The sequence below is a fragment of the Miniopterus schreibersii genome (assembly GCF_964146895.1).
Source record: "Miniopterus schreibersii genome assembly, chromosome: 7".
Taxonomy (NCBI): Eukaryota; Metazoa; Chordata; class Mammalia; order Chiroptera; family Miniopteridae; genus Miniopterus; species Miniopterus schreibersii.
In genome coordinates, this window is record NC_138108.1 from 19,127,059 (window position 1) to 19,142,884 (window position 15,826).

The 15,826-nt window shown below is 39.4% G+C and overlaps 1 protein-coding gene across 3 annotated transcripts; it reads right to left on the minus strand.

The window, feature by feature from the left end:
- Window positions 1-242: 242 nt before the first annotated feature.
- On the minus strand, window positions 243-15,614 carry FASTKD2 (FAST kinase domains 2). 3 transcript variants are annotated; one of them, XM_081142306.1, is made up of 12 exons: window positions 15,562-15,614; window positions 14,068-14,891; window positions 11,026-11,129; window positions 10,252-10,360; window positions 9,847-9,970; window positions 9,432-9,571; window positions 8,823-8,995; window positions 4,545-4,708; window positions 3,500-3,712; window positions 3,005-3,092; window positions 1,319-1,433; window positions 243-441 (listed from the first exon to the last, which is right to left on the minus strand). In XM_081142306.1, exons 2-12 carry the CDS (start codon window positions 14,791-14,793, stop codon window positions 322-324), a joined length of 2,076 nt encoding a protein of 691 aa, XP_080998432.1. In that variant the 5' UTR covers window positions 14,794-14,891; window positions 15,562-15,614; the 3' UTR covers window positions 243-321. The 3 variants fall into 3 exon arrangements, with proteins under 3 accessions (XP_080998432.1, XP_080998433.1, XP_080998434.1); XM_081142307.1 differs by having other exon boundaries at window positions 15,455-15,570; XM_081142308.1 differs by lacking the exon at window positions 15,562-15,614 and having other exon boundaries at window positions 14,068-14,892.
- Window positions 15,615-15,826: the final 212 nt, after the last annotated feature.

The following is a 15,826-nucleotide window of genomic DNA, read 5'->3' on the forward strand; positions in this document are numbered from 1 at the left end:
CAACTAAGAAAACAGCTTTCCATTCATCAAAGCTATTGAGAAACAGTAAAATCTACAGCTCATGAATTTGTCAAATATCTGGGCACTTGAGGGAATAGTTATGGTTGGAAAAATTACCCTTCTGGAATTTCCTCAGCGTTTTCTAAAATGCCAGTAAAAACACTTCTTTCATTCTTAAAATTAACTTTAACAGTGAACTAAAGTAACACTTTTTGGTATGGTGAGCAGTAAAGTGAATTCCATTGACAACTGAATTGTAGTCTTTATTAAAGTTATTTTTACAAATGCCTATCTCCTAGTATGAGAAGGCTGTTTTTTACTTTAACATGTGCTTTGAAAATTAACATCCGCAGTAGGAGGGTCTTCAGTTGAATAGATTTTAGACTTCAAAAATGTGACTGCATCTTTCATCGCTAGCTTCTCTATCTCCCAATTGTTGACCTTACCAAAGAAAGAGGAAAACAATAGTGTGCAAGAAAATGATGACATGAAACAAAAGCTAGTCTCTAGATCCACACATATTAAAGTAACAACATCGAGCCAACTGCTTTCTAAAAACAAATGTTATCTTATAATTACTCTCATTTTAAAGGCTTTTAGTAAGACTGTGCCAGGGTTGAAGAAAGCGCTAAGCTGAAAATTATAAAAACTTTAAAGGTCGTCTAAAGGGTGCAAAAATTCCTTTCTTGGAATAATCTTCCCTTGAACATATACAATAGCCAATACGGGAAATAATCTTAAATATAAATAGTAGCCCACTAACAGAAAGGGGCCATCTTAACCTCAATATCCATGTGTGATCCATTTTTGGATACTTAAGTACCATAATGGTTAGGAATGTTTACATTACATTATGTACAGTACCAATGAGTGGCATTTAGCTAGAAACCAAGTTTAACAAAAATGTAAATTTATCCGTCCAGTTCTTGCTCCATACACCTGGAGAGGCTGTTCTAGAAAAGCCGTGGTGCTCAGAATCACAGTTAAGCATCAGAGAGATGAGGAAGAACCAGCCCTTATAACCACCCAGTTTTCTGGTGACAAACATCCTACAACAACCTCACACTGGCCCATGAAAACAGAACTTTAACAAAAAGGAGTAAAGCTGACCAAATACAGCACTTATAAAACCCCTAGTAAATGATAGCAATCACCTAAGTAGAAGCCAAATCATGCACCAGAAAGCAATAAATAAAACACTTATTTCAATACTGCTGACAATTCCTCTAGAATCCTAGCAATCAACTTCAACTACAGCATTCCTGGCAGAATGGACATCAGCAACTGAAGACTATGTCATCTGCATTTTTTCTCTTACCAAGATCACATGAAAGCCCATCACTTTCAAATGACGCATTTTCATAGCAAGGAATCCTCTGGGATGGGTTAAATCCAAACAGTAGGTAGATCTAGGAACACATAGTACAGCTACTCTGAAAATGAAAATATGCAACATGAGAACAGCTGTTAATGAGATGACAACTTACAATCTTGCTGTATTCCTGTTCTTTGGAGATTTCAAAGTTGAGCTCTCCACTGACCACAGTCCCCACCATTCCCTACCGTCTTAGTCCTTCACTTCCTTGTTACTTGGCCTCTGTAGATATTCCAGTATATGAAGGCTACTTTAGTAACCAAAAGCTTATACCAATGATTTAGACAAAGTTATCCCTCAATCATCAGTAAGGACGGCTACATTCCTAATAAGAAAAAATTTCAAATATGAAAGCACCTGTTTTAAGGCTTTCCTAAGCAGTGCTAATCCCTGACCTAAATATAATTATTTACACTACTAATAGAAGTACTGATGTAGATAATACCAAATGGTAAGTGCTCTTCTGGTACACAGTGCCTCCCTGAGAGAGAACACTTCAAAACCAACAAATACAAAGAAGAAAATACTAAAAGAAAGGCAAGACTGTTAAAAAGATAAAACCTGTATGTGTAACAAAAATGTGGAATGTGTAATTTGATTTTTTCATTGTTCCTGGCCTTTGGGGAAAAGAGAAGACATTTGTATCCCTAATGTCTTCTGTTATACTCTGGCTGTTATCTGGGATAACAGATAAGAGAAAAAGTTTATATTTTTAAAGGAATGCTCAGATTCCTCAATTCTTCTCAGTACTTCAGACTGAGAGCTACTATGTTATGCTATTAAGCCAGAACACCGGAATACTTAAGAAAGAAAAATGACCTTTCAACAAGGTCAGAGAGAAAGCCTTTGTTTGAGGGAAGATGGCAATATGCACAGGGAAGGCAGCAACTGAAAAAGATGGCCAAGGAACAAGCTAGACGGCTGCAGAAAGGGGTAAAAGGTAGAGTGAGCTGAATGTGAATGGAGAGGGGTGAGCAGGTAAGAATTGGAGTCCTTACTGATTTTTTCTGTACCTCGCTCTACCGTACTTATGAGCATGTCCTATAAAACAATATAGGATATAAGATCCTTGGGGCTGGGATCCATGTCTGACTCATGTCTGTGAGCCCCACAGGGCCCAGCAGAACCAGACACCCTATCTGTAGCGTGTAGGTCAAGGAGAAAATTTAGGATTAACTTTGATATGGTCTGACCCATATACAATGTAGCTTAATTAAAAAGCTAGTTTCTCTACCTTTATAAAGGTCTTGGGAATAGAGCAAAATATTTATTGGGTATTTGATTTTTGTAGATGCCTTAATTCTTATAATCACTTCTGCATTATCTTGTCAAAAGTTCACACTGCACTGACAGTTCAATTACGTTAACACTGTTTTCTTGGACTGTTTAGCTTTAAAACTTAATTTTTAAAAATCGCCTGTTTCATTAAATGGCCCAACTCCAGTCCACTGTCTTCAGCCACTGTGCCCCATCTAACACCTGAGGAGATTAGCAGTGAGAAGTCTCTCAGTGCATTATAAACTCCATACAAATATAAGGTCTTAGTACTGTCACTGCTATTTAACAGGATGTCTCTGAGAATTAAGATTTAAAATCAGAAAGATCAGCAAATGAACAGTTGTAAGCAACCTTTGGATATCTGTAGCAGAAGTTACCACATTTGCATCTGAAAGTGGAAGTACTTGACTCCTGTTAGAGTCCATTCTGATTTCGAAATCTGAAAGAAAAGAATTTGTATTAATTTTTCAAACGCTGCTCAAAGTCATTTTCTGTTTCAAAACATATCTTACTACCAATAACGATAATGGCAGCAGCTAAAATATATTGAGCTTACCATGCACCAGACACTGGTCTGGACTTTACATGTGCAATCTCATTCATTCATCACAGGAACCCTAGGGTGGTACTATTATTATTGCCATTTTACACCTCGGGAAAGGGAGGCTGGTAAGTGCCTGAATTCACAGCACGAGCGAGGAACAGAGTGAGAATCCAAACCCGGGTGGTCCAGCTCGAGCCAGTGGTGCACTATACTAAAATGCCCCGGTCAACTTCTAGTCTTTTGCCAGAAAGAAAAGAAAATAAACAAAATAAAATAGATGAAAATCATATAAAGTCCCATACCAATATGATAATGATGTGGCAACTGTACATTTTCTGAGAAGTATCCCTCTCCCAGGAGGCTGCTCAGCACCTCAGCGACCTTGGCATTTGGATACAATGGTGCAGATGGAGGTGATGGTGGAGCTAAATCTATGGACTTGTGATAATTAACATCGTCAAGCTTTAGACAGGCAGCCAAAACATGAAGCCTGTGAACATTCCTCTCCTTGTTATCTAAAAGAGAGAAAATATCCACTTAAGAAAAAAATATTAATGCCACAATTAAGAAACTATATCAATGCACCTACATTTCTGATGATCTATTTCGTATCAGGAGGAATCTACGTTTCCCTAGTTCCCCCAGTATCTAGGTCAATACCCTGTATTTTATAATGTTTTAAGGTTTAAAGTATCTTTCAAGGTGATTTAGTCTAAACTCTGCATTGAAGAGACAAGAAATGCCCAGGAATGTTAAGACACCTCATGATTAACTACAGGCAAAGCTGACACTAGGATCCAGATCTCCTGGGTTCCAGACTGTTCCCCCATCAGATTGCTCGAAGAATTTAAACATGGTGGTCCTTCTTCTCAATTCAACTTTGTAAATTCGTAACGTTGTTTTAAGAATTTAAACTCCTCTATTCTCAGACACATCAAATTTTGTACCCTTGGCCTGATATTGCTTTTCCTTGTAACTATTTGGTTTCTTGATCTAACAGGCTGTGCCTTCGATACAGGCCATGAGATATAAGGTGCTTATAGCTATAAGGGTTGACTCAATTTGGCTTCAAAGGTAACACCCTTTGAAGGGCGAGGAAATATAATCACCTCAAGGCATAAAGAACATGAACCTTTGTACAGGTGCATAAAGTGTAAATAAAAGAAACGATGACGACGTTTCCCATTCTTGCGTCTATATGACCTCTGACTTCACCATGGCCCGTCCTTTCCTCCGTAGCATCTGTCTGGACATTCTAACACTGTGCCAACTAAGACCCCATTCAGAACCATATGGTAGCTAGGAGTACTGCCTTATTTCAGTCACCACGGTGCACTGGCATCCTACCTGACATCAGCAGCTCATTGATGATGTCCTTTTGGAGAAGCTGATTAATAGGAGCCAAAGGAAAATGGTTCATCATGCAAAATGAACACACAGCATTCAATAGGTTTTCAGAAGAGATGTGGTGGAGATAACCAGTCAGAGCACCGCCCATAACATCTAGGAACCTTCAGGGCAACAAAGAAAAGTCAGCTTTCAAATATAAAGAGAAGACAACCTCATGGTAGAGCTAGTGAGGTGCCAAAGAACCAATGGCTTTAAGGAGTCCAAAGAAAGGAGAGGAGAAAATCAGGCTTGAAATAAGTCTTAACACATCTTTCAGGTCAGGTATCCCATGATAAATATATGTGCTCAATAAATGTTAGTTGTCATTATGTCTTGCACAGGGCACATGTTTTACAGGCTTTAACTCATTTAATTCCTAATAAAACTATAGGGTAGATTATTATTATCCTCATAATAAAGATGAGTTGACAGGCTAAGAGAGGTTGAGTAACTTCTCCAAGAACATACAGCCAGGAAGGAGCAGAGATAGCACTGGAACCCAGGGTGTCAGGCTCCAGAGTCTTTTAACCATTATGCTAGATTTTTTATCATGAGCATGTCCATAAGGCCTGGAACACCACTGCATTTTTATAACCTGTTAATATTCTCTAGCTATCAATACTTTGAGTTAAAAAAAGACAAACATGAAGTACATGAAAAGTACTGTGATGTGCAGAGGACAGAAAACAGATAGATAGCTTTGGGATAAGGAGAATTTCAATAGGTAGAAAAGATAGGAAAAGGGAAGATCATGTGAAACTAGGCAAAAAAATGGACACCTGAAAGTGCACATTATTTGTGCTACAGTAAATAGTGAGGCTAATGCAGAGAAGCAATTCTTACAGCAGAGGCAAGAATGCGCTGAAGTAAGCCCTAATTAACAATGAGGCTGTAAAGGAAAGTGTTTGAGGTCAAGTGGGAGGTGCATGGGTAGGAGCAGGTGGCTGAGGAAGGGAGCGAGGGAGAGACGCAGAGGTAAGCTAAGCAGGACTGGGAGTTACAGTGGGATGGGAACAATGTAACAGGTGCTTGAGACACCAGCGAGGCAGCGCTTTTAACTGATAAGTGATTGAATTTGCAGTGTGCAGCAAGAAAGGGCAAGGCTGCAGATGACTGGAGCCTGAGTGGTAGTCACCTCTCGTCCTCTCATCCCACTCCTTATGCTTCAGCAACACCAAACTACACAAGTTCCCTGCATGGGCTCTGCTGCTTCTTTCCTCCCTGCCTTGAATATGGAGTCCTCCTACTCAGAATGTTCCTTTCTGTTTTTCCCTCCCATCTATCCATCTTTTAGGATCTGCTCAGGTACCCTCTCCTCCAGGCAGCACTACTTGGCATCCACCTCGACCCTCCACTTTGCCAGGCCAGCTTCCTGGCACATCCCTCCTCTATGTCCATGTATCCTGTATAAAACTCTATCACTCCAACCTCATGCTGCATTTAACTGCTGATGTAGGTGTCTACCTTCCCAATTACACAGAATCCTCAGGCCAAAAGGATTACGTCTTATTCGTCTTTGTCCTAAGTACCCGAGTGCTTGGCACACATTTTCTGACTAAATTAGTAAATAAACTCAGATAAGGACAGGAGGAGAATGACTGGAGAATATTGGTCTAAAAACTCACCACATTGTACACACTAAGTACATGGGGCTTTTACATGTCAATCACAGCCCAATAACGTGGTTCTTTAGATACGCTGCACAGTGACTGGTAAGTAGTAAATAGCTGACTTCCAGAACATTGACCATGAGACACCTGTGGGACCCACAGTGAGCATAGGCGATCACAGGAGGTCTGGAGTTCAGCAACACACAAGTGACTAGAGATGCAAACCTGGTGGCAGTACAAACCAAGAAGAGAAGAAACCAAAGGACTGAAGTAGCAGTTTAAATGTTAAATGCTTTCTCCCTCAGGTTTCAAACCCAGGAAGACACACTGGATTTAACACACCCTCTTTCCCAGGGGCCATCACATAAATACAACATGTAGATATACAATGTGTTAAGCCAAATTTTCTACCATTTTCCTACCTAATTCATCTCTTCCAGTCAACTCACCCCCCAAATGCTCTGAGTTATCCTGCTTCTAAAACCTTTGCCATCTTCCTTTCTCCCTCCTCCATAGAGCATCTGCTTGGTCCCTACCATTTATTTATCACCTTCCTCTGGATGAACAAACTTGCCTCCTTAACTGGACTAGGAAGGACAAGGAGCACAAACTTGTTTTAATAGTCTTCAGAATACCAAACCCAAGCAGCTGCATATTCATGGGTGCTCGGAGAATTCTGATTAACCTTCACTTATCAGCCACACTTTCACTGCCCCCTTCTCCAGAGGAGAAATGCTGGGGTGGAGAGTAAGGGATTCTCAGGCTCAGCACTGCTGACATGTGGGCTGGATAATTCTTTGTGCGGGGCTGTCCTGTGTGCATAGAACGTTAGCATCATCCCTGTGCCTCTGCCCTCTAGAGGACAACAGTACTCTCCTCCATATTCCCCTTCCCCAGCATGAAAACTAATGTCTCCAGATAATAACAAATGTCTCCTGAGAGGCAAAATCACCCCCATTGAGAACCAGTGGATTAGATGGAAGCAGAGCAGACAAAAGTATATAATGTTCATAACCCCCTATCTGTATAATTCTGCTCCTGGTGTGTTTTATTGAATTTCCCAACCTTCATGTAATAACTTAGAGTTACCTTTGTTATCCCCTCTCTATTTCCAATATAATAATTTTATTGGACAATGTCATCTCTTGGGATGTCTACAGTCAGCTGAAAAACTCCCTAACCACCCAATGTTAGTTCTTCTAATCCTATGGAATCTGTGAGGCTGTTTCTAAAGTTTTAATTAGCACTCAGGTTGACAGTATTAGTCCAGAAAGTATACGAGGTATATGGAAAGCAGGCTCATAAGAAAACCAAGCCAGGGAAGTAGAGGAACGTTGAATTTGGGGGACACTTTTCAACCTTTATTAAATGCCTACTCAGTGCCAGACTCTGTGCTAAGTTCAGAATAACAGGAACCTGGGCCTGACTCTACAGAGTTTTCCAAGTGAAGAGCAGACACGCTTGTTGACAAAGAATTACAGCTGTATGTCAAGGCTTCACCAAAGACTTGTGTACGATGTGGCCAGCACAGGGGCTCTGATGGAGACAATTAGGGAAGGTTCAGGAAATGCAGTATGAACTAAGTCGCAGTACCACGGAGAGGACAGTGGGCAACTGCTTTTTAGTTGGCCTGGCACCACTTCTTTGATTACCTGTCACAAAGGGATGGGCATGCAGCCCAAACTCAGTCCATCAGATTTTCTCTTTTGGAAATCTGAATCTTGAGGGGAAACTACAGGGATGAAACGCAGTTAGAATCAAGTCACTTGAGGGCAAGGAGTTGGCCACTGAGTAAATCTTGCCATTGAGACCCTCAGAACTGCCACAGTTTGCTCCTCCAAGGCCTCTGTGGCCTACACCCTAAATTTTTTTTTAATCTAACAATTACTGTGTGCCAGGAATTGTTTTAAGAACTTAACATAGGTTAACTCATTTAATTCTCACAACAACCGAATGTGATTAGAAATAACTCTTATTTCTTATCCCCATTAAGCAGATGAGGAAACTGAGACAGAGATGAGTAACTTGTTGAAAGTTAAGTAGCTAATGAGTGGCGGAGCTGGGATTCACACCTAAGCAAGATGTCTCCAGAGTCTGTGCTTTAAATCACTCATCTGACAAATGACGTGTCACATGTTTCTCATCTTTAATGAAACCTAACTGATCTAGAGAGGAAAGGAAGATGCTCTGGGTGGAAAGCAGGGTATGAAGGAGGCTGGCATGTTTGGGAAATTGCTGCATTTAATAATAGAAATGCATGGTTGTGGGTAAAAATGAAACGAATAGAAAGCAGTAGTCTGGGACCAAATGAACAGTTAGGTTCTAAACTGAACTGAACTCAGGAGCAGAGGGAATAAGCGGGAAAAGTCCGAAAGGACAACTCGTACTTCATTATATCACAAGCACATCAGAAAGAACAAAGGAATAAGCAAGACAAAGACCAATGAAGATAAAGCGAAATCCTGTGTAACTTTGTAAGTAAGAAATTCTATGTTCTATCTCCTGACATGGAAGATGACCATGGGAGTATTTAGCTGTAATAATTCACCGACCTTATGATGATTTGTAACCTTTCCTGTAAGTGTGTTATGCGGCAATAAAAAGGTAAGAAAGGATAAGTACACACTCTCGGGCCTGGCAGCTGTGGATGTGGTTCAGGGAGGAGTACACATGCAGGATGGAGACAACGCTCTTCATGTTCAAGAAGCGAGGTTCATCTACCACTTTCTTCATAAATAAGTCCATCAAACCAGTGTGTCGAAAGGCAAGATTTTCAAATAAAATGAGGAGGAAAAGAACCTGAAAAAAAAAGAGTGAATTGAGGAAAACTATTTTCATAATTACAGTACGCTGGTAGCAATTTCTTCAGATCTCAAAAAGTTTAAGCAGCAATAGAACTGTCCTGATCAAGAGAATATTCCCTAAAGAGGAACAATTACCTTTTCCTAATTGTCCAAAGTACCATACAACCTTTGAATGACAAATAGAAGAGCAAACATTGAACAATGTAACTTTTATTTCAGATAGAAAAATAGTCAAAGGATTGAGTGGTACATTAACAGGTAACTCCTAGACAGAAATGATAAGGAGCTAATTTTTCAAGTCAATTTAGCATTGAATAATTTGGTATCTTAACTGCTATGAAGCTGATAGAGAAATATTCAGAATGCTAAATGAATTAATATGCTTCTTGAATTTGCTTCTGAGGCTTATTCTAACCTACTAACATACTTACTTGTTTCAGCTTCCAGATGTCAAATGTTGTAGCCACATAATCTGCTATTCCCTTGAAAAGATCTAAATTGCGGTATCGGAGGTCTCTGCAAGACTGCAATATGCTGATCAATACTTTAAAAGGACACCCATGGATATTACCTTTAAGAATGAGTTAATAAACAAATAAAAATTACCAATAGTTGTAATGTAAGATCCAAGAGACTCTACACTCAATACTTTTTTGCTTCTTCTAAAAAAGTATAGTACTATATTTTGTTAAAACAAACAAAAACTACAGGCAAAAATGAAATTTAGATCTAACTATATCATATTTTTCAAATGTAATAAATAGCAAAGTTCTTAAAACAAACAAAACAAATATGGTTCAGAACAGTAGGTCAGATGCTAAAAATCATGGAAGAAAATGCACTTACCTATGACCACCTTACTGCATTCATTCAGAAGTGTAAGAGAACGGTGATCCATAGCAGCTAGCACCTCAAACATGTGCTGGCTATTCAAAACAGAAAATCTGTCTAATTCCCTCAACGCCTTCATCTAAATAAAAACAAGATTCGATTTATCATTTAGGATAAAATAAACTTTTATTTTTAAATAAAAAGGATAAAGTTTGAGCAAAATGACTCAAATAGAAATATAGTTAAGTATATATATTTAGATACAGATAAATATAAGTCCACTTCTATTATTTCACTTTAACAAAGTTAAACACAAAAGCACAACAATGTCCTCCTAAAAATTGACTGTAGGAAGTGACAACAGATCACAAGAAATATTTTTTTCAAGCCTCATCATCTAAAGAAAATTCAAGTCTTTACCTCCAGTTTCCTTTTCAGAGAAATTGGTGCATCTTTTCCAATACTTCTCATCACGGCTTGTAATGTGAAGACACGTTCTATTTTCCAAATCTGCTGATCGACTAGTATCCTGTAATCAAACACAATAAATATCACAGACCTAGAATCTTAAAACCAGAAAAGAAATCTTAAAAGTCATTTGGTCCAGCTCCTATTTCTAGGCAAGAAATATGAAGCCCATAGACAAGATCTACCTGCCGAATATAGTTTAAGTAGTTACTGGAAGATCCAGGACCATTCTAGCACTATTTCCTCTCACATTATTCAGTTATCTTTAAGAATGAACAAATCACATCAGATTATAGTAAGATATCCCAATGCATATCAATGAAAAAAGGAAATTGACATTATATCAGTTGAATCAATTTTATAAATTATAAAACTCAAGCTCTTTTTCAAGCCAGGCCAGTGTCATGCAATCTCCACATAGTGTCCAAATAACCACTATGAATTGAGTATCTTTCAGTTCTCTCCCAGCCCACATCAGTACTGTTTTAAACTTAGATTTCAATGTTGCTCATACCTTTATTATTGTGGATGCTAAAAGCAGCATTATTTCCACCTTTATTTGATTTGGAGTCAGAATTTTAAGTTTAATAAGGTATTAAAGACTTATAACTCCCATCAAAGTTTCCCAAAAACAAACAAAAAGCAGTTCAGCTTTCATCTCGTTTTTTTATTTGAGATATTAAAGAAACAGACTGCCACAGGAAGAAAGCATAAGAGAATTCTCACCGCAATCCTGCTCGAAGAACATCCACATTCTTGCATGGCTCCATTGCTTCTAAAACAGTTGACAAAACTGAAAGACATTTCTCATCACACTCATTGATACGTTCCTATCGAAATATAATTGCAAAAACACTACAGATGATGAGCCCATAGTAGACTACTGCACCCATGCAAAACCACTGACTGATGCTTTCAATTAAAGAGTTAAGTATGAAACCAACAATTCATACAGTGTCAGTGCTCAATAAAGAGCATCTCTGGGAAATAAAATGCCATACAGAGTGAATTTTCTAAATACCCAATACACACTCTTTTATGCATCAAAACTTCTTTACATTGACCATTATCACTGAAAATCCACTGATTATATTCCTCTGCTTCTGAAATAACTTTTATCAAACATTATTTTTACCTCTTCTTAGGACTCAAGGTCATCATGAAGATAACAAATGTGGTAATATAAGAGCTACTGAGGTACAGAGGGCAATTTGACCATCCCTAAAGAACCTCAGACAGCTGTGTCCTTATAATTTCCCTATATTCTTTCCTGGGTATCAAGCTGTAACTTCAGTTGGTAATCCTCCGATCCACACCTGCTGTCACACTTTACCACCATTATCTCAGTCTCAAGAACCCCAGGCCCCAGATTCTTCTTTAAGGTCCTTTGGATTAGGGTACTAATTTAGATCCCAGAACTGGTAGTGGGCATGATTTGGAAAATGAATAGTAACAACACAGCTTACCTAGTGCTCTACAATTTAATCACGAGTCTATACATCTCAGAAGAGCGCATCTGAGGAAATCTGGGCTGAAGGATGCTCTTTTGCTAAAATTATATGACTAACAAAGCACAAAGTCTCAAGTCAGAAATGAGTAAGAAACAGATAAGGGTGGAAGAAAAAAAAGGTCTCATTCTCATAGGAGGGTTTCCATAACCATTTACAACATGTGATCAATATTTACTGTGAAAGGAAAGACCATTTGGCTATGTGTTTGAAAGACAAATTCGTTGAAGACATACTGTCCTTTCATCTCTAGAGAAAGTATCTTTACAAGATTCCAACAGGTCAGTGACACACAATCATACACACAGATATTCTAATTCCAAATATCCACTGCTCACAGATGAAGATGCTATGCTGATGGGAATACCTGTCCAAAATCTAGCAAGAGCCTCACTGACCAGGTAAAGTGACATACTATAATCACTTTAAAATAACTACATAGGGAACACAGTCTACCAAATAATCATGGATATTCTGTGGTTTAAACCCACACACACAATAAAAATTAGCTCTTGGTTGAGGACAAATGGAAATCACAGTAATGTAAAAAGTTAAAATTTAAAACTCTCATATATCTATAAACCCAATTCTTGAATTCTATAGTAGGAAAGAATGTGTCAAATCATTCTCAGGAAATTCGTGTCTTTTTAAAAATCATTTAATTGTAAAAACTGAGTTTAGAAGTCTGAGATATCCACTCACAAAAGGCAAATGATTACTTTAATAAGCTATCCTTACCTCATCACATCTGGTGATTTCACTGACATCAAACAGAGCACTGACTCCCCTGTTTGAAACAAAAAGTGGTTCCCCCACCTAATTTCACCCTTCTTTAATCCATTCTCCACTCATATAGTGATCTAACATACAAATTTGAGCATCCCAACCCTTTGCTTAAAATACTTCAGTGGATCCTCACTGCCTACAGGATAAATCCAAACTCCTCAGCTAGACATAAAAGGCTCTTTATGATTCCCCCCATTGTCCAGCCTCATGTCTTGCCACTCCATGTCATGACCACCACACACACAATTTCCTCCCCACGCCCTCAAACACACACCCCAACACTCTGTACTTCAGCCATACTAAACTACTTTCAGCTCCCCAAACTTGCCTAACTTTTGCCTGGGGATGAACATGCAATCTCTGCTTGAAAAACCATCCCATTCACTATCAATCTCTCACAAACTGTTGTGCATTCCTCAGATTTGACTTAGACATCATCTCCTACTGGGCTTGAATCCTAGTTCTACAATGGACTAGATGATTGTTCATTCATTCAGGATATATTTATCAAGTACCTACAAATAGTGACATTAACAGATATGTGACCTTAGGCAAGTTTTTAACCTAAGTCTAAAATTCCTAATCATTGGTAAGATGAGAGTAACAGTATCTAATTTAAAAAGGCTACACTGAGGATTACATGAGGCAATTCTGTTTTAGAAAATACCTTTGCCTCAAGCACTAATCCTGTATCCTTCTGCCCATCTCCTCTTCCCTTCATGAAAGCCTTATCCTGACTAGGCTGGAACCCCATTATACATTCTCATAAGACTCTATATTTTTGTTTCATTGCACTGAAAGTTCTCTGTGGCCATTCTTTCACAATTATATTCCCTTGTGCTCAGTACACTGCCTATAACAGTTAATATATGACTCAAATGAATGTTGGTTATTTTTGTAATTGCCTATAAAATATCCACATTCCCTCCAGATTATAAGGACAGGAATCGTCTTCTATATCTTCATATCCCTAGAGACAAGTGCAGTAACTGATACATAGTTGACACCCAATAAATATGTACTGAATAAAAGAATCCACTAGCCAACTTGCTTAACATCACTAAGTCTGTTTCCTCATCTGCAAAACTGAGGAAACATCAACTTTGCAAAGCTGTTGAGAGGATTAAATAAGATTATATAAGAAAAAGGTGTGGGTACTCACTAAACATTAGTTCCCTTCCCTTTTCTCCTTCCTTCAACTATCCAGACTTGTTTGTATATTTTCTCTCTCTCCTCATTTTATCTTATTACTCACTACTACTAAACCCCGAAGAAGAAAAATGGGAAAAGCTTTCATAAATGTCCATAGCAAAAGGAAAAGAAGACCTAGCTAATTTAAGGACTCTTAATCATATATATATGTATAAACAAATAAAAAGGAAACTACCATTCCGCTGATAGTCTCTATTTCCCCTTGTTATTTCAAGATATGCAAACCAAGTAAAAGGATGTTTAAGTCTCCTTTTGGTTTTACCTGAACCACCCTCAGCAAAGTCTGTACCAACAGAGTGTTCTGAGGAACACCAAGCTTCACTATAGCATGAAGACTGAACAGCAGGTGGTCACAGTGCATGATCTTGGCTTCTCTCATCATTTGTTCACACAGCTGGGTAAATGCAGGGTGGTTAAACATCAGTTGTTTTTCAAAGCGCTTCTGGTCATCGGACATCCTTTTGGCAATTGTCCACATTGCTGAGAAATAGTTACTACTAGGAAATTTAGGTGCTTCGGAAAAGGTATCCAACACATCACTCAGGGAATTACACTCCTGAGACAGTTTTTTAAAGCTGATAGGGGTAGGTTTTGTTTCCTTGGTGGGAACATCTTCATTAGAGGCCTCATGATGAAAGTTCATTTTCTTCAGTCCATTATCTGAGACAGGAAACTCTTTTGAGTCAAGGGACAGTCTTCTAGGACTGAGTAGCCTGTTTACTCTAAGGGTTGTTACAGGGTTTATGCCCTTTGTTTGAGAGTCATCATCTCCTGATTTAAAAATCGAGGCATCCTGAAAGAGATATCTAAAAGATGACTGCATTCTGTTATCAAAGTTTTTTAAGAGAAGGTTTTTTGGGTTCCAGTTTGAATAAACAACTTTTGGTCTGCAAAATCCTGAAGGATACAGCCTCACAGTGCTGCTTGTTGGAGATAAAGTACTAAATGGTCTGAGGCTGCATAAAAAGGAACCTGCTCTGTTATTCATTTTGCTGTCCTCTGAAACACTTCCCGAAGGCTTCAAAGTTGTCAATATGATACAACCATCGCTTCTGGCAGTGAAAGAGAACACGTGCCGTTGTTTTCCTGGGGTTATGAAAGGAATAAAAACTGAAGCAAAATTCACACTTAAACAAACGAAATGCATTTAACAGAGACGAAAGTGGGGAGCTATGGAGACATAGAAGATTTACACTAACATGGTAAAAACTCTTCTACCGATATGGGCTTCCTCCACTTCTACCACAGTGTGCACCGACTCAAAGGAGCCAGGGTACTTTGGAAGTAGTCGCATAAACGGGCTTTAAAAAAAACGAAGTGGATTTCTGGTGGAAAATGTCCCCCACAAAGCTTCCTCTGCAGAAACGGATTTTATGTTACCATTGCCTTGGAGATGTCTCCAGAGAAATTTAGGGGTTTAAGGCTGACGGATACTTTTTAACAAGAGGATTTAGCACCGGCCGAACCGGGACTCTTAAGCACAAGGATGTGAACGAAGTAGAAGGGCTCAGGAGAGGACGCAGCGAACGAAAGTGAGGTGAGCGTGTGGCCTGCGCTGGGGACGGAGAGACAGCCCGCCGGGCTCACCAGGTTTCAGAGCCGGCGTCAGGAGCCCGTCCTTTCGGAACTAGGCCACCCAGTTAACCCACCTCCCTAAGCCGAAGGCCCGGGAAACTCCCGAGGCGGGTCTCTGAGAAGCAGCAAGTCTAAAGCGCGGTGCCGCCAGCGGTCCCGGCTGTGCCCGTCCTCCACTCACCTTAGGTGCGAGTCCCGTGGCTCCCTTCAGGCACAGCAGACTGCTTCCCGCGAGCTGCTCGTATCGCGAGATTTGACGGATCAGCCGTAGGTCCAAAAGTGTTCGTGCGAAGCGATTTGCGAAGGCTTCACTGAGGGAAAAGAAAGCCTATCGAAGACAATGACTAGTCTTCTCAGCTGCAAGGATAGAAACGGGGAGAGGAGACCGCCGAGCTTTTAAAGGCGTTGTATGATCGTGTACCCCAACATTTAATCTTTTCGGCTCG

What these genes read in the sequence shown, in the direction of transcription:
- FASTKD2 (XM_081142306.1), bottom strand. Translation starts at nt 14,793, where the DNA reads ATGAATAACAGAGCAGGTTCCTTTTTATGCAGCCTCAGACCATTTAGT. An exon ending in GTTCTTCGAGCAGGATTGCG is followed by an intron (nt 10,361 to 11,025) that starts GTGAGAATTCTC and finishes GTTTGATTACAG; the next exon opens with GATACTAGTCGATCAGCAGA. An exon ending in TCTGCTACAGATATCCAAAG is followed by an intron (nt 1,434 to 3,004) that starts GTTGCTTACAAC and finishes TTTCATTTTCAG; the next exon opens with AGTAGCTGTACTATGTGTTC.